Below are 14,149 nucleotides of genomic sequence, written 5' to 3'. Positions count from 1 at the left end.
TCTGCGCATACCACACTCTGCTCTAAAGAGATATGGCGAATGTGACGACCTGACCTGGCTGTTCATCAAAAAAACATTCAAAACGGCGTTTTCTTTTGCTTGAAAACGAAAGCGAAAGTGATAGCAAAAGCAACTGATTTCTAATGAATGTTTAAAATTGGGGCTTGATTTTCGTGCTTAAATCAATCAATGCGCTCAAAACCTCATTTGATATTCATCCCAAACATGAATGAAAAAGATCAAAGCAGTGTAGATCTTACGGAGACATCCTTTAGAGTGAATACTTGTCAGCGTGGAGTAATCAGAATCTGCTCGGAGATTACCAGCATGAACTTTTGTGACCTTATCCTACTATTCTCGACGTTCAATTTTAGGTGCATTTTGTTTGTCTCCGGCTATTTTAATTAATTTTTCAGCATCTCTGGCTAAAAAGTTGAAAACGTTTTGATGTTAAATATTGTAATGATATCCTAGTCGACTGAACAAAGTTTGATAAATGTGAAGTGTTCACCTAATTCCCAAGACAAATTTTAGTTAAACCATCTTGTCATGTTTTCGATTTTTCTTTTTATCCTAGACTCCTCTGCATTGTCCTGAGCAAAACCTCTAAATCTTTTTGCCTAATTATTTTCCAAAGTCAAGTTACAACTTTTTCACTTCTAGCAAAAAGGCAAAAGAGTTTCAATGTAAAATTCGTAATACTCGACTTTGGTCCATAAGGTTGAGAGGTTTTGCTCAGATTTGCTTAGTTTGGTTTCTTCAAGCAACTTTTTAATTGAAATCATCGAACAACATATGGACTCTTGTTTCTTTAGGAAATTGAAAAGTGATTTGTTACGTATCCAGAATGGAGAAATGGACGAGAAAATTTTTGATATGTGGAACTCTATACAGAGGTAAGATGGATTCAACTCACAATACTATTATAAAAGGGGGGCCTCATAAAACGCTGAACTTAAAAAAGCTATTTAAAATTTGAAGGGTTAAGCTTTTTAAACATAAGATAATGTTTATAAATATGTTAAAAGAAAGATGAAACTCTAAGCTATCCAACGGACTATAAACGAGCTTCTAACTCCTTGTAGATCCGGAGATAAAGCCTTTAAAGTTTATAGTATGTTTTACATACACTAATTGCTTTTCCAAAAGTCTCAGAGTTGGCAAAAAACTTGCCTCACACGAGATGGAAATGATTCTGTATGGTTAATGGAAACCATGGAAACGTTTAAAATACTACTTCAGAATAGTTTTGATGTTTTCACTGTACACAGATAGTTACAACAAACTCTTGCTTATTCGAATCTTTCCATAATTCCGAACTCCTTTCCAGACCCCGCCAAGGAGAAACTACCTTTAAATACTTTCTATAATTCGAATCATTCTGTGATTCGCACAGATAAGATTCCCAATTCGAGTTTAAATTTTTAGCGAGAGTCAATTGTTCTTTATTCTTGTTTTCAAATATAGAAGCTTCGAATCTCCTCAGTACTAGTACTTCCTACTTTTTGGGAACAGAAGTAGAATAAAAATTGACAAGCCAAAGATTTCGTTGTGTCACGTTGGGCCTTCAGACCTGAATGAATTGTGTATATACCGATAGTTTTGCATTTGCAAAAAATGTTTGAAAGGGAAAAACCATTAAAATTTCATTACCTTTAGCATCGTCATAACAAAATATTTTGATTATTTTTCATAGTGGTGAAGCCGTCCCTCTGGAGAACCTGGTCCCTGATGAGAATCCACCCACCAAAAAAGACAGTTCTCTCCTCAAACACCAGCAAGCTACGTCATCTGCAACTAACCTATCCGAACATAAAACAGACAGTAAGTTTTCAGAATTTCTTATAAACTATTCTTACGGAAGTTTTGTATATGGAGCGATGGCCAAGTGGTCAAATGCGTCAGCGTTTCTGTTGGAGAATGTGCACACGTCTTAAAGTTTGCCTTTACTGGTATTTCGACTTTTAGCTAAAATAAGATACAAAAGGAGAAAAATTATAAAAATGAAAAATATTAAAATATTGAACTAAGGGTCCTGTAGCGCAAGACCATAATATAAGACACTCTCAGAAAAACATGACCCAAATCATAGAAAAAGCTACAGGACCAGGCTGACGAAGACGAAAAGAAGCGAGAAACAAGCAAACACCACAGGATGAAAGAAGCACACGAGCAATAGATAATCTAGAAAATACTAAGAAAATAACGTGAAAATAAACTTACTAAAAGCGATTCCAGCGTGCACTAAAGCAAACACATACTCCAAATAAAACAATTTAGTATTTGACATAAACTTCACAATGCCTCTGTAACTTCGAGGAGAAAAACACTTTTATCTCGACATAGAGATTTACTACAAAAATTCTCAACATAGAGGTCTTCTCTCTAACACAGCTCTTTACACCGTGATTATCAAAAAGCAAATGAACAAAAACGGAGTCGCTTCTGAGGCCACAAAATTTCTAATTTCCTAGGGGAATACATTAACTGTTAAAAATATCTAAGACAAAAAATGCAATTAAAATTGAACTAGAAAAACAAAAAGAGCAGTAATAAAAACTTAATTTGCGTGAACTATAAATTACCATATCATTGTATGACGTCATATAATATGGGACTATTCCCATAACATGGCTCTCCAAAAAGATAAACACAATCTTTTTCCGAATATTTCAATCAGTAAGGCTCCCACGGCTGGGATCGGACCTTTCTACTCGGATTCAAGTAATAGAACTAATTTGTGAATCGGTCGCTCAAATATTCCTGATCTCGTTTTCAACGTACAAGAACGAACAAGACCGTCAGCGCTTTGTTTTGTCGACAGAACGATTCCCATGTTCCAGTTATTACGGAAGAGATCACCATCTTTCAACAAGACTACATCACCGATACTCAGATTTCGTCTGGTTGATGGCCATTTGCGTCGTTCTTGGAGGGTGTTGAGATATTCTTTGCGCCAGCGTGTCCAGAATTCGTTCGCTAGATGTTGAACTCGTCTCCATCTCTGTCTACAGTACAGAGTGGTGCTCGAGGTGAAATTCCCTGGAGGAGGTAGTACGAGCTGGCTTTTTCCAGTCAATAAAGTGATTGGGCTGATTGGGATTGGACTCTGTGGATCTCCAATGCTGTCGTAGGTTAACGGTCTCGAGTTGACAGTACATTCAGCTTCACAGAGGAAGGTCCTAAACGATTCATCGTCAACACAATCTCCATGATGATCCATGAGGTTGCATAAGATGGAACGTACGCTGCGGATTTGTCTTTCCCAGACTCCACCCATGTGGCTTGATTTTGGTGGGTTAAATTTCCAGACGAGCCAATCTCCTCCGTTGATTTGCATAAACGATTGAATTCGATCGTGGTCCATTTGACTGAATAAGGCTTGCAATTCGTTGTCGGCTCCGACAAAATTCGTACCTCGGTCGGAACGAAGAACTCTCACATTGCCCCTTCTCGAGATCAATCTTCTTAATCCTTGGATGAACGAATCTGTTTCGAGTGTGTGAATACTCTCCAGATGGATTGCTCGACTTGAACAGCACGTGAACAAAAGCCCGTAACGTTTAGGGCGCTTACGTCCGTCCTTGATAGTGAATGGTCCAAATACGTCGACCCCAGAATAGGTAAATGGTGCAGATTCGGCAATGCGATCCTCAGGTAGGTCTGACATCTGTTGGATCGAGGGCTTCCAGCGTATCTTTCTGCATGTAACACACTTGAAGATAGCACTCTTGACAAGGGACGTGCAGTGAATGATCCAAAATCCAGCGGTTCGGATGCTGTTGATAGTGATGATGCGACCACAATGATTTGTTCTCTGGTGATACCATCTGATGATCAATGACGCCAATGGACCTTTGTTTGAGATGATTATTGGATGCTTGATGTTAAACTCGATTGTACTTTGTTTCAATCTGCCACCAACTCGTACGGTGCCATGAGTGTCGACGAACGGCTTGAGGTTTGATAAATTTGATAGTGATGATGCGACCACAATGATTTGTTCTCTGGTGATACCATCTGATGATCAATGACGCCAATGGACCTTTGTTTGAGATGATTATTGGATGCTTGATGTTAAACTCGATTGTACTTTGTTTCAATCTGCCACCAACTCGTACGGTGCCATGAGTGTCGACGAACGGCTTGAGGTTTGATAAATTTGACGTTCTGTTGACTCCTTTCCCCTTTATAAGCTGTTGAATCTCGTGATAGAAATGTGTTTGTTGATGATGTTTGATAATCTTTAGCTCAGCAGCTTGGATAATATCAGTGGTCAGAGGTTTTGGCTTCTTTTGGTGCCAGATGAGGATGATGGCAATGATTCGCTTGATTTTAAACCATGACGATACCCGATTGAGTAGATTTGTGATAGAATCGTTAGGAGTTGCAACTTTTGTTTTCATGACGTTGAGCCTAACTTCTGGGTCATCCAATGCAATGTCGAACTTTTCGGTTCCAATTGGCCATTCACTTTTGGGAAGCTTCAAGAATCGAGGGCCAAGAAACCAACGATGGACTTTATCGTAATCTGATGTTGATAAACCTCTGGATGCATCATCTGCTGGTGTCTCGTCAGTGTTGACATGGAACCAATCTTTGATGTCACTGCTGTCACGAATCATCTGTGTCCTGTTTGCTACAAACGTATGAAATCGTCTGGCTTCATTTGAGATGTACCCAAGTACTGCCTTGCTGTCAGTCCAGAAGAAGGTTTCTAAATCTGGGAAGGTAAACTCTTTAAGCAAAATGTTCGCAATACGAACTGCCAAGACGGCGGCTGTAAGCTCCATTCTAGGAGTGGTCACATATTTAATAGGGGCAACTCTCGACTTTCCCATGGCAAGGTTGACTGTAGCATCCCCATCGGTGTTTTCAAGACGAAGGTAAGATGCTACTCCGTATCCCACATCAGACGCATCACAGAAGGTATGGAGGGAAAAATAAACGATCTCACCAAAGTTGAATGGTTTGAAGCATCGTGGCACTCTTGATCGTAGATTTTGGAGGTCTTCTTTCCAACGTTCCCAAGCAATTCGCTTTTCGTTTGGAATCTCTTCATCCCATTGATAATGATCCTTCACAAGCTGTTGAAGGATCAACCTTCCCACCAAAAGGAAAGGGCTGGCAAGACCCAACGGATCGTAGATCGACGAAATCGTGGCCAATATACCTCTTCGTGTCGGTGGCTTTTCTTTGAAGGAGATCTTGAAACCGATTGTGTCGTCATCTACAAACCATGTGACTCCAAGAGCTCTTTCACATGGGAGTTCGTCGTTCGATAAATCGAGATCTTTGACACTTTTTGCCAGCTCTGTGTTGTCAATGTTGTTCATAACGGCACGACTATTGCTTACAAATTTCAACAAGTTGAAGCCTCCACGTTTGCACAGAGCCTTTACATCATTGATAGCTTTTGATGCAGATTTCTCGTCAACTTCGGAGCTGAGGAAATCATCGACGTAGAAATCTCTTTTGACCATTTGAACGACTTTGACATCGAAATCTGCTTTGTTGTCTTCGGCTGTACGTTTGAGGGCATAGTTTGCACATGATGGTGAAGATATACAACCCTGGAGATGGACTGTCATTCGATATTCTTGCAATTTCTGATTTGTATCACCGTTGGGCCACCAGAGGATTCGGAAGAAATCTTGATGCTCTTCAGGTAGACGTACTTGATAATACATTTTCTCGATATCACCCATGAATGCGACATGGTTGCTACGAAATCGACAAAGAACACCAACAAGCGAATTAATCAAATCTGGACCTTGTAGTATCTCCTTGTTAAGACATCGGCCAACGAATGAAGCGCTGCAATCAAAGACCACCCGTATCTTTTCTGGTTTTTGCGGGTGGTATACGCCGTGGTGCGGTACGTACCAGACTTTACCTTCGGTTGGAGGTTCTTCACACTTGACGACATACTCTTTCGACAAGAGCTCCTGCATGAACTTTACGTAGTCATCACGGAACTGATCACGTCTTTCTAACTTTTTCTTTAGCCACATTGCTCGATTGAAGGCTTGGGACCGATTGTTTGGTAATGATAAATCTTCTGAACGAAATGGAACTGGTAAAATGTAGTGCGAATCCTGTAACTTTGTACCAGTATCCATTGTATGTAGGAATCGTCTATCTTCTACTGAAAGGCTAGCTTGGTGTTGGTCTGGTTCAACGAAGTCTTGTTGGTACATTTGAATCATCATATCTTTCAAGGATTCCTCTTTGATCTTTGTGGACGAGGTGATTGAGGTACGTCTGCAGTTGATAGTCCCATTCTGTCGACAGCTTTTTTGGCCCAGTAATGCACCAACCAAGTCGTGTCTTGTATGCGTATGGTCCATTACCCTCTGAATTTACTACTTCTAATGGCTCAAGTGCTCGAACACAATTGACTCCGATGAGGATGCCGAACTGAAGATTGGATGTATTGACAGGTACGTACTGAAGAAGATCTTTAAGATAAGTGTATTTCGCCAAGGAACATCTGGTAGGAATCTCTCCTGGCTCAGTTGGTAGATTCTTTCTGGAGAAGAGTTTTGGTAAGGTGACGTTCTTGCATCCATCAACTTCGAAATATGGTTGAGCAACCAGACCGTTTACAGCAAATGATGGTTCTGATGCTTCATTATTCAAAGTTTTAATTGTAATCGTAGTAGAGATTCCATTCAAGTTTAAATCGTTCATAATATCCTCAGTGATGAATGAACCTTGACTACAACTGTCGAGGAGGGCATAAGTGGATACCTTCTTGGTCGGGTTACTTGAGTGATACAACCAGACTGGAACAACGGACACGGATACAGAGTTCTCGTGAATATCTGTACATTTATTACTAAACGACTGTTCAACATTATCAATTTTATCGTCAGTTCTTGGTGGAAGAGTCGGAGAAACGTTTGGTGGAGGAGTCGGAGAAACGTTTGGTTGAGGAGTCGGAGAAACGTTTGGTTGAGGAGTCGCAGTAGGTGGAGGAAATCTTCTTCGTGGAGCATGCAGTGAAGTTGGATGGGACATGCGACAAACCTTGCACGTTTTCTTTGATCTGCATTCTCTAGCAGTGTGATTCGGTTGTAAACAGCAGAAACAAAGGCGATGATTGAAGACGTACTTCTTACGGTTTTCAGAATCGAGCTGCAGAAACTCTCTGCAGTCGTCGAGATCATGTTGTGTAGACTTGCACATTGGACAGCTAGGTGTTGGTTGGTCTTTATCTACTCCAGTGGCATTTGATCGGAAGCCTCCTCGTCTTCTTGAAGCGTCTGATCGTGAAGCTCTATCGTAGGATACTGGACCTGCAGCTTCACGTGAAAACATTGGATCATTTACGAGTTTCATTTCGTCTTTTACAAAGTTTGTGAAATCATCAAAGCTCGGAATGATGTTGTATGAATCTCGAATACGCATAGCAGTACGATTCCATCTATCTTGGATCCTGGAAGGTAGCTTTAATTGTAAGGTACGAAGAAATTCGGGTGAGTCTAAAGCTTGAATGTAGTCTTTAGATGTCATACTGGTTTTTACATTTTAGGAGGTGACCATAGAACTTTCGGAATGCTGCTCCATCATCAGGATTGACTGCAGGTAATTGTTGTAGTTCTTGTCTGTATGCAACGAAAACTCTGTAGGGATCACCGTACTGGTCCTTGAGGAGTTGTAATGCGTGGCAATAGCCGAGAGATGGCGGTTCTTGGATGCAGTGTCGAACAAGCTCCTTTGGCTCTCCTTCAAGATGTTGATTGAGTCGAAGTAGTCGTCCTCTATCAGTGCAGACCTTGCTATCAACAGCCTCCATAAACGTGGCGATGAAGTACTTGTATTCAAGAGGATTGCCGTCAAATTTGTCAATCGTTACGTCTGGCGCTCCCTGTTGCTCCAATAATCTACATAAAGTCTCGTTGATAGCACTATTCTGATTCTTTGGGACCAAAATGGTGGATGATTGATCTAAGGTTTCGTTTGAATTTTGTTGTCGAGCAGCTTGATGGTTTTTACTCGAAGTTGTTTCTTCCTCATTAGATATGTTGTCAGATGCAATGTCGTTTAGGAATGACGAATTTTTGGGCTGAAGAACTGAAGATACTTCTGGGATGAGGGAACGTTCTTTACCGGCTATCGGTTCCTTCAGGTCCTTGAGATTGCGTTTCCAGAGACGAATGTCTCCTTTTAGAACAGTCATTTTGTCCTCGATAATGTCGAACCAAAGTTCATTTGCGTCATATTCGTCTCCTTCACTAAATGACTGGACTTTGCCGTGGGTAATCTTTAGATTTTCGAAATCGGTGTTGAGCAGCTTCAATTCACCATCTAAGTAGGATTCGTCATCATCAGCAAGCCCCTCGATTACGATGTCGTACTGTTTGTTAAAGGAACGTTCGGCACTTCTTTTATCGCGTAACACCTTTTGCAAGGGCGAATTGGAGGACATGGTAGCACTTTCGCTTTTACTGTTGGAGAATGTGCACACGTCTTAAAGTTTGCCTTTACTGGTATTTCGACTTTTAGCTAAAATAAGATACAAAAGGAGAAAAATTATAAAAATGAAAAATATTAAAATATTGAACTAAGGGTCCTGTAGCGCAAGACCATAATATAAGACACTCTCAGAAAAACATGACCCAAATCACAGAAAAAGCTACAGGACCAGGCTGACGAAGACGAAAAGAAGCGAGAAACAAGCAAACACCACAGGATGAAAGAAGCACACGAGCAATAGATAATCTAGAAAATACTAAGAAAATAACGTGAAAATAAACTTACTAAAAGCGATTCCAGCGTGCACTAAAGCAAACACATACTCCAAATAAAACAATTTAGTATTTGACATAAACTTCACAATGCCTCTGTAACTTCGAGGAGAAAAACACTTTTATCTCGACATAGAGATTTACTACAAAAATTCTCAACATAGAGGTCTTCTCTCTAACACAGCTCTTTACACCGTGATTATCAAAAAGCAAATGAACAAAAACGGAGTCGCTTCTGAGGCCACAAAATTTCTAATTTCCTAGGGGAATACATTAACTGTTAAAAATATCTAAGACAAAAAATGCAATTAAAATTGAACTAGAAAAACAAAAAGAGCAGTAATAAAAACTTAATTTGCGTGAACTATAAATTACCATATCATTGTATGACGTCATATAATATGGGACTATTCCCATAACAGTTTCAAACCAGGAATGGAAAGGAAAGGAAATCCTTTCAATGTTCCGTTCAGTTCATAGATAGCCGAGCCGGCTGGCCGTGGACCCCGTGAAAAAAATCGAAAGACTGTCTAAAAGTCCTAGATTACTGGACAATCCACGTTAAATATCGACTCTATCTATCTATGTTAATTACGATTCTGCCCCATCACAAATAAGGAGCTCGTAAAAACTACGCAAGAATCCTGCAAGAATAGCAAACGCAAAATATGTGTTTTTTTTTTTCTGGGTTAAAACAGGAAATGGGGCCGAAAGTAGTTATCAAGGAAGACCTTTTATAGGTGCCCTTTTGCCGTTCCGATCTCCTTAGAAAATCGGCTGTTGGGAGCAACACATGCCACGTGGCGTAGCATTGAACAGAAAGAAGTATTGATTGAAATATCTTTCTTATTTACAGGTGCTCCTTCATCCAATAACTCGACGCCTTCGAGACCTCAAAGACAAACTAAAGAAACTGAAAAGTATGTCCCTTATTTTTTGTTGTTGTTTTTTTGTCATAAAAATCTCTTGATGTTCGAAGGGCTATAAGTTGTTAAAAATGCATGGGTTATTTATCATTTGATCTTTCACTTCCCTCCCTCCGAAAATGATTCCTGTGTCACAAATTTAACGCTGAAAAATAAATTTTGTAAATTTTTCCCGATATTTAACCTTTTGTGCGCGCTGTTTTTTTTGTGAAACTCAAAACTTTAAAGTGCCATAAAAGCTTGTAGCCTTTGATTTAGAAGATGGTTTTGGTACCATTGAAAAGCTATTTTCAAACTCTTTCTAAAAGCATTCGGTTTATGCCTAAAGCAAGTAGTCAGGAGCTATGGCCTCAAGACTGAGACTCAGTAGTTTGGCTTGTTTTGGACGCATAATTGGCGTCCCTCGGGGTCTAAGGGTTAAGGTGGTCGGTTGTTTTCCCTGGCAGTGCTGAAATGTTCCTTTGAGCTAATCTTCTAACAAAAATATATTTGCTGATACTAATCTTTTATAACTCTGTTTAAAACTCAGTCGTCCGTTTTAATCAAGTTTTAATGTCCGTTTCATCTGGGAAGTCAATTGCTAACGACTTTTAAAAAAGTGAAAACTTTTCCCTATCAAAAACAATGACGATAAAACGCTTACAAAAAGTCAATATGAAAAACAACAAATGAACGGGACGGACTATAGACATTGTTTTCGTTTGACCTTCAGATTCAAGAGTTATATTGAGCAACGTCAGAAGCACAATGCCAAATACCACCACCATCCGACCACAACCACCAGTACCACCATTGCATCACCTGTCACGCCCATGACCGCCATTAAGATGTCTCAAACACCAGTTACCGTCAGTAGCCATTCTACCTCCTCACAGCTCACTGCTGCCACCAATGTAGCCTCTTCTCCTGCTGCTGCACCTTCGAGTAACCTGGTTCCTGGACCGACCCCCGTTCAAGTGCAAAACATGATCACACCGACTTCTTCCTCTTCCAAACCCACCAGTAGTCTTCAAGGTCTGTTGATTTTGAAAAGTGATCAACAACGCAACACAACTCAGCAACCTTCGCCAACCACACCCAAAGAGCCATCAACCACTGCGTCGACGGGTACCTCTTTCTTGTCAAGCTTACTGACAGCACCCACTAACGATATTAAAGCACAAGTGACCAAAATTACTGAAGTTCTCAAGGTAATTAAAACTAGTCTAGATGTTGACTTTAACCGTTTTTGTTTGTCTTTATATTTTATACATTCAAAATTTGTCGTACGTCGTCAAAATCCTGTTGAAATTTAAAGTAGAAGGTTATCGAAAACAATCTGTTCAAAGTCAAAATTACCTTTATGAAAGTTTGGGTTTTCTATAACCTCTCTTCTTTCGTGATTTTTAGGAGCCGGCTGAAACGAGGTTAGGTGAGTATTGCGATACCTGTCAAATCTTCTTATTAACAACACATTGATTTATAAAATTTTAAACGTTCGTTCGTTCGTTCGTTCGTTCGTTCGTTCGTTCGTTCGTTCGTTCGTTCGTTCGTTCGTTCGTTTCGTTCGTTCGTTCGTTCGTTTCGTTCGTTCGTTCGTTCGTTCGTTCGTTCGTTCGTTCGTTCGTTCGTTCGTTCGTTCGTTCGTTCGTTCGTTCGTTCGTTCGTTCGTTCGTTCGTTCGTTCGTTCGTTCGTTCGTTCGTTCGTTCGTTCGTTCGTTCGTTCGTTCGTTCGTTCGTTCGTTCGTTCGTTCGTTCGTTCGTTCCCTCATTATTTCATTCTTTGACCACAGGCATTCACCACGTGACAGACGAAGCTTACGAGGCATACCGTAAAGCGCAACATCATGTACCCGTCGTTTCACCTGCTAAAACTGACGCACCTGTTCTCTCAAAACTGTTGGTTCAACCTGGCTCTGTCAACGTAAGTATTACAGCTTCAGTTCATTCGATCATCTTTGCCTTGGTCTTTTAGATTTGATTTGTTACGTCTACTAGAAGAACAACATCATTTCTGAATTATTTTGTCCTTTCGCACGTTAAAGTTCTCTGACGGAGGCTGTGCCAGATACATCCAATAAAAATTAAAGATTTATTGAAAAGAGGGCATTTTAAATCAATATTAAAAGAAGTATTTTTTATTTTTAAAAACCTTTAGAACTCACCTCAAGTGTCACCTTCGCCGACTTCCTCAAAAAAGACAGCGATAACACCAAACAAAACACTCTTAAAACCAATCACTACCACGTCAACTGTCACCACTCCTATCGTTAGCAAACCTCAAATAAAAGCTGCTACTCCTGTTCCTGCTCCTGCAAAAGCGCACGTCGCGGATGCGGCACCAACCGTTACTACCAAACCTAAGCAAACGCCTGTTATTGAGGTTAAAGAGAAAACAAAGCTTGAAGAGAAATCTAAGCCACAAGTCAAAGAAGAGAAGAAAATCGAAGAACCTAAAAAAGAAGAAGCAGTGAAAGTGACTAAGGAGGAGAAGAAAGAAAATTTAAAGAAGAAGAATTCTCAACCTACGGTTGCCGAAAAGGTAGAGGTGAAAGAACCGGCGCCGAAGAAAGAAGAAGAAGAAAAGAAAGAGGCAGAAAAGAAAGAGGCTGTGAAAGTTGTGAAAGTCAAAGATGAAGAAAAGGTTACGGAACCGGTAACCACAAAAAGTATACCACCAGTTGCTAAGGAACCTATCACCAAGCAAGTGCCTGCTGTTGCCAAGGCTACCGTTTCTAAGGAACAAGCTGAGTTGAAGAAAGTTGATCCCAAGAAAACAAGTATGAATCTGCTGCTTGAATTTAGAAGGCAAAGGAATGATATATATATATGTTTTGTTTGAGAGACTTTGAGATCATTTTTCAAAAAAATAGAGATTTCCATTCAAGTCTTCATTTAAGAGTTCTATGACTTTGACATTCAAGAATTTTCTAGAATCGAGTCTTGATTTTATATAGTTATTTCCATCACATCTTTCCAGAAATATTTTCACGATTTTCTCATAGTTTTCTTTTCACTACTGTCCAGGTCCGCTAACGATTGAAATCAAAGAAGAAAAGGTGTGTGTTTTATCTTCTGTCTTATAAGGAAGTTAAGTAGATTTTATTATAATCTCTGAAGCTTAGCTTATAATATTTTGACGTTGGAAGGACTTGAAGGACTTGATTAGATTTACTTTTTTTTTTTTAATTAATTCAAAGTCTATATTCTAAAGGTCGAGTCAACCGGATTTAAATTCATATCTGTCAGGTTGATTTGAATGAGAGTACAGACTCTTTAAACGAACCACCGCCCAAAAAACGGGCCATAGATGCAGAAGTTGTCGATTCCATTACTGAAGCTGTGGCACCCTCGCCCAAACAAATTAAAGGAAAGAGAAAAGGTAATTTTTCGAACATCTGCACCCTTTCAAAATCATATGGTTGTTTTGTTTTCAATTTCATTTAGTCTGTAAATGCTCAGAGTCGGGTATAAAAATGATACGATCCTTCGGTATAGCCGTTTGACTGAGCCTGTCTGCCATGTTTGCAACTTCTGGGAAACTGGAAATGTGGATAGGATAGGATAGGATAAACCAAATAAAATGGTACAATAGTGTGTATGTATATAATATGGCTTACATGTCAAAATACATCCATGGTTAAGCTGAATAATTTATCTACCTGTTGCAAAAAGAACGAAATTTTGTGGCTTACTCAACTTAAATATATTAAAGCATGAAGTGTGAGTAAAATATGTGGCTGACAAAAAAGCCACAAAAAAGTACATTTAACAACGCAAAAGTATGTACATTTAACACTTTTTGGAAAATTCAGTCTTTCTTCTTTCAAGTCTAGAAGGTCCCATTCAGAGATCACTTTTCAATATCGTGTGGCTTACACTTTAAAAAAAACTAGAATTTTTGAACTGCAGCCACAATTTTGACTCGAATAACAAATTTTTTTTTTAATCATATCTCCACGTTGAGGTCTATTACCCTGTGAAATCTCTATGGCTGACTCAAAAAATATGAAGAGTTATTCCAAAAAGTTGATTTTGAGCATTTTTTACAATGTCACACTATTTTTGATTAGCATCAGCCGTGATGAAATTACGACAAAGTCCAAAACGATCATTTTCAGCCGTATCACTGTGAAAATTTCTCCAATCTTGTTCAAATTTTCACAGGAATTGTGTTTTAGTATCCTTTACTGAATTCTCATAATGATATGTTTGTAAAAAATCTGTATCGGGTTTGAAAAATCAAAAGGAACGGTCGCCAGCCGCGATGAAATTACGACAAAGTCCAAAAACGATCATTTTCAGCCATAACACTGTGAAGATTTCTCCAATCTTGTTCACATTTACACAGGAATTGTGTTTTAGTATCCTTTATTGAATTCTCATAGTGATATGTTTGTAAAAAATCTGTGTCGGGTTTGAAAAATCAAAAGGAACAGTCGCCAGTCAACAAATGATGAAAACAAAACAGGATCATTTTCAGCCATACAC

General features: G+C 39.3%; 1 protein-coding gene across 2 annotated transcripts in view; it reads left to right on the top strand.

Annotated features, from left to right (window-relative positions):
• Positions 1-14,149, top strand: part of LOC136817035 (bromodomain-containing protein 8-like) — a 62,047-nt gene that overhangs the window by 1,873 nt on the left and 46,025 nt on the right. For both annotated transcript variants that reach the window (XM_067073395.1, XM_067073390.1), the window contains exons 6-14: positions 816-896; positions 1,697-1,824; positions 9,610-9,673; positions 10,392-10,869; positions 11,069-11,090; positions 11,452-11,582; positions 11,817-12,438; positions 12,686-12,717; positions 12,908-13,040. In XM_067073395.1, coding sequence (XP_066929496.1) covers positions 816-896; positions 1,697-1,824; positions 9,610-9,673; positions 10,392-10,869; positions 11,069-11,090; positions 11,452-11,582; positions 11,817-12,438; positions 12,686-12,717; positions 12,908-13,040 — 1,691 coding nt within the window. The remainder of the gene's footprint in view (positions 1-815; positions 897-1,696; positions 1,825-9,609; positions 9,674-10,391; positions 10,870-11,068; positions 11,091-11,451; positions 11,583-11,816; positions 12,439-12,685; positions 12,718-12,907; positions 13,041-14,149) is intronic.

Source organism: Clytia hemisphaerica, unplaced genomic scaffold, assembly GCF_902728285.1.
Source record: "Clytia hemisphaerica strain Z4C2 unplaced genomic scaffold, Clytia hemisphaerica genome assembly, whole genome shotgun sequence".
NCBI lineage: Eukaryota > Metazoa > Cnidaria > Hydrozoa > Leptothecata > Clytiidae > Clytia > Clytia hemisphaerica.
This window is presented reverse-complemented; position numbering and strand designations above follow the sequence as displayed.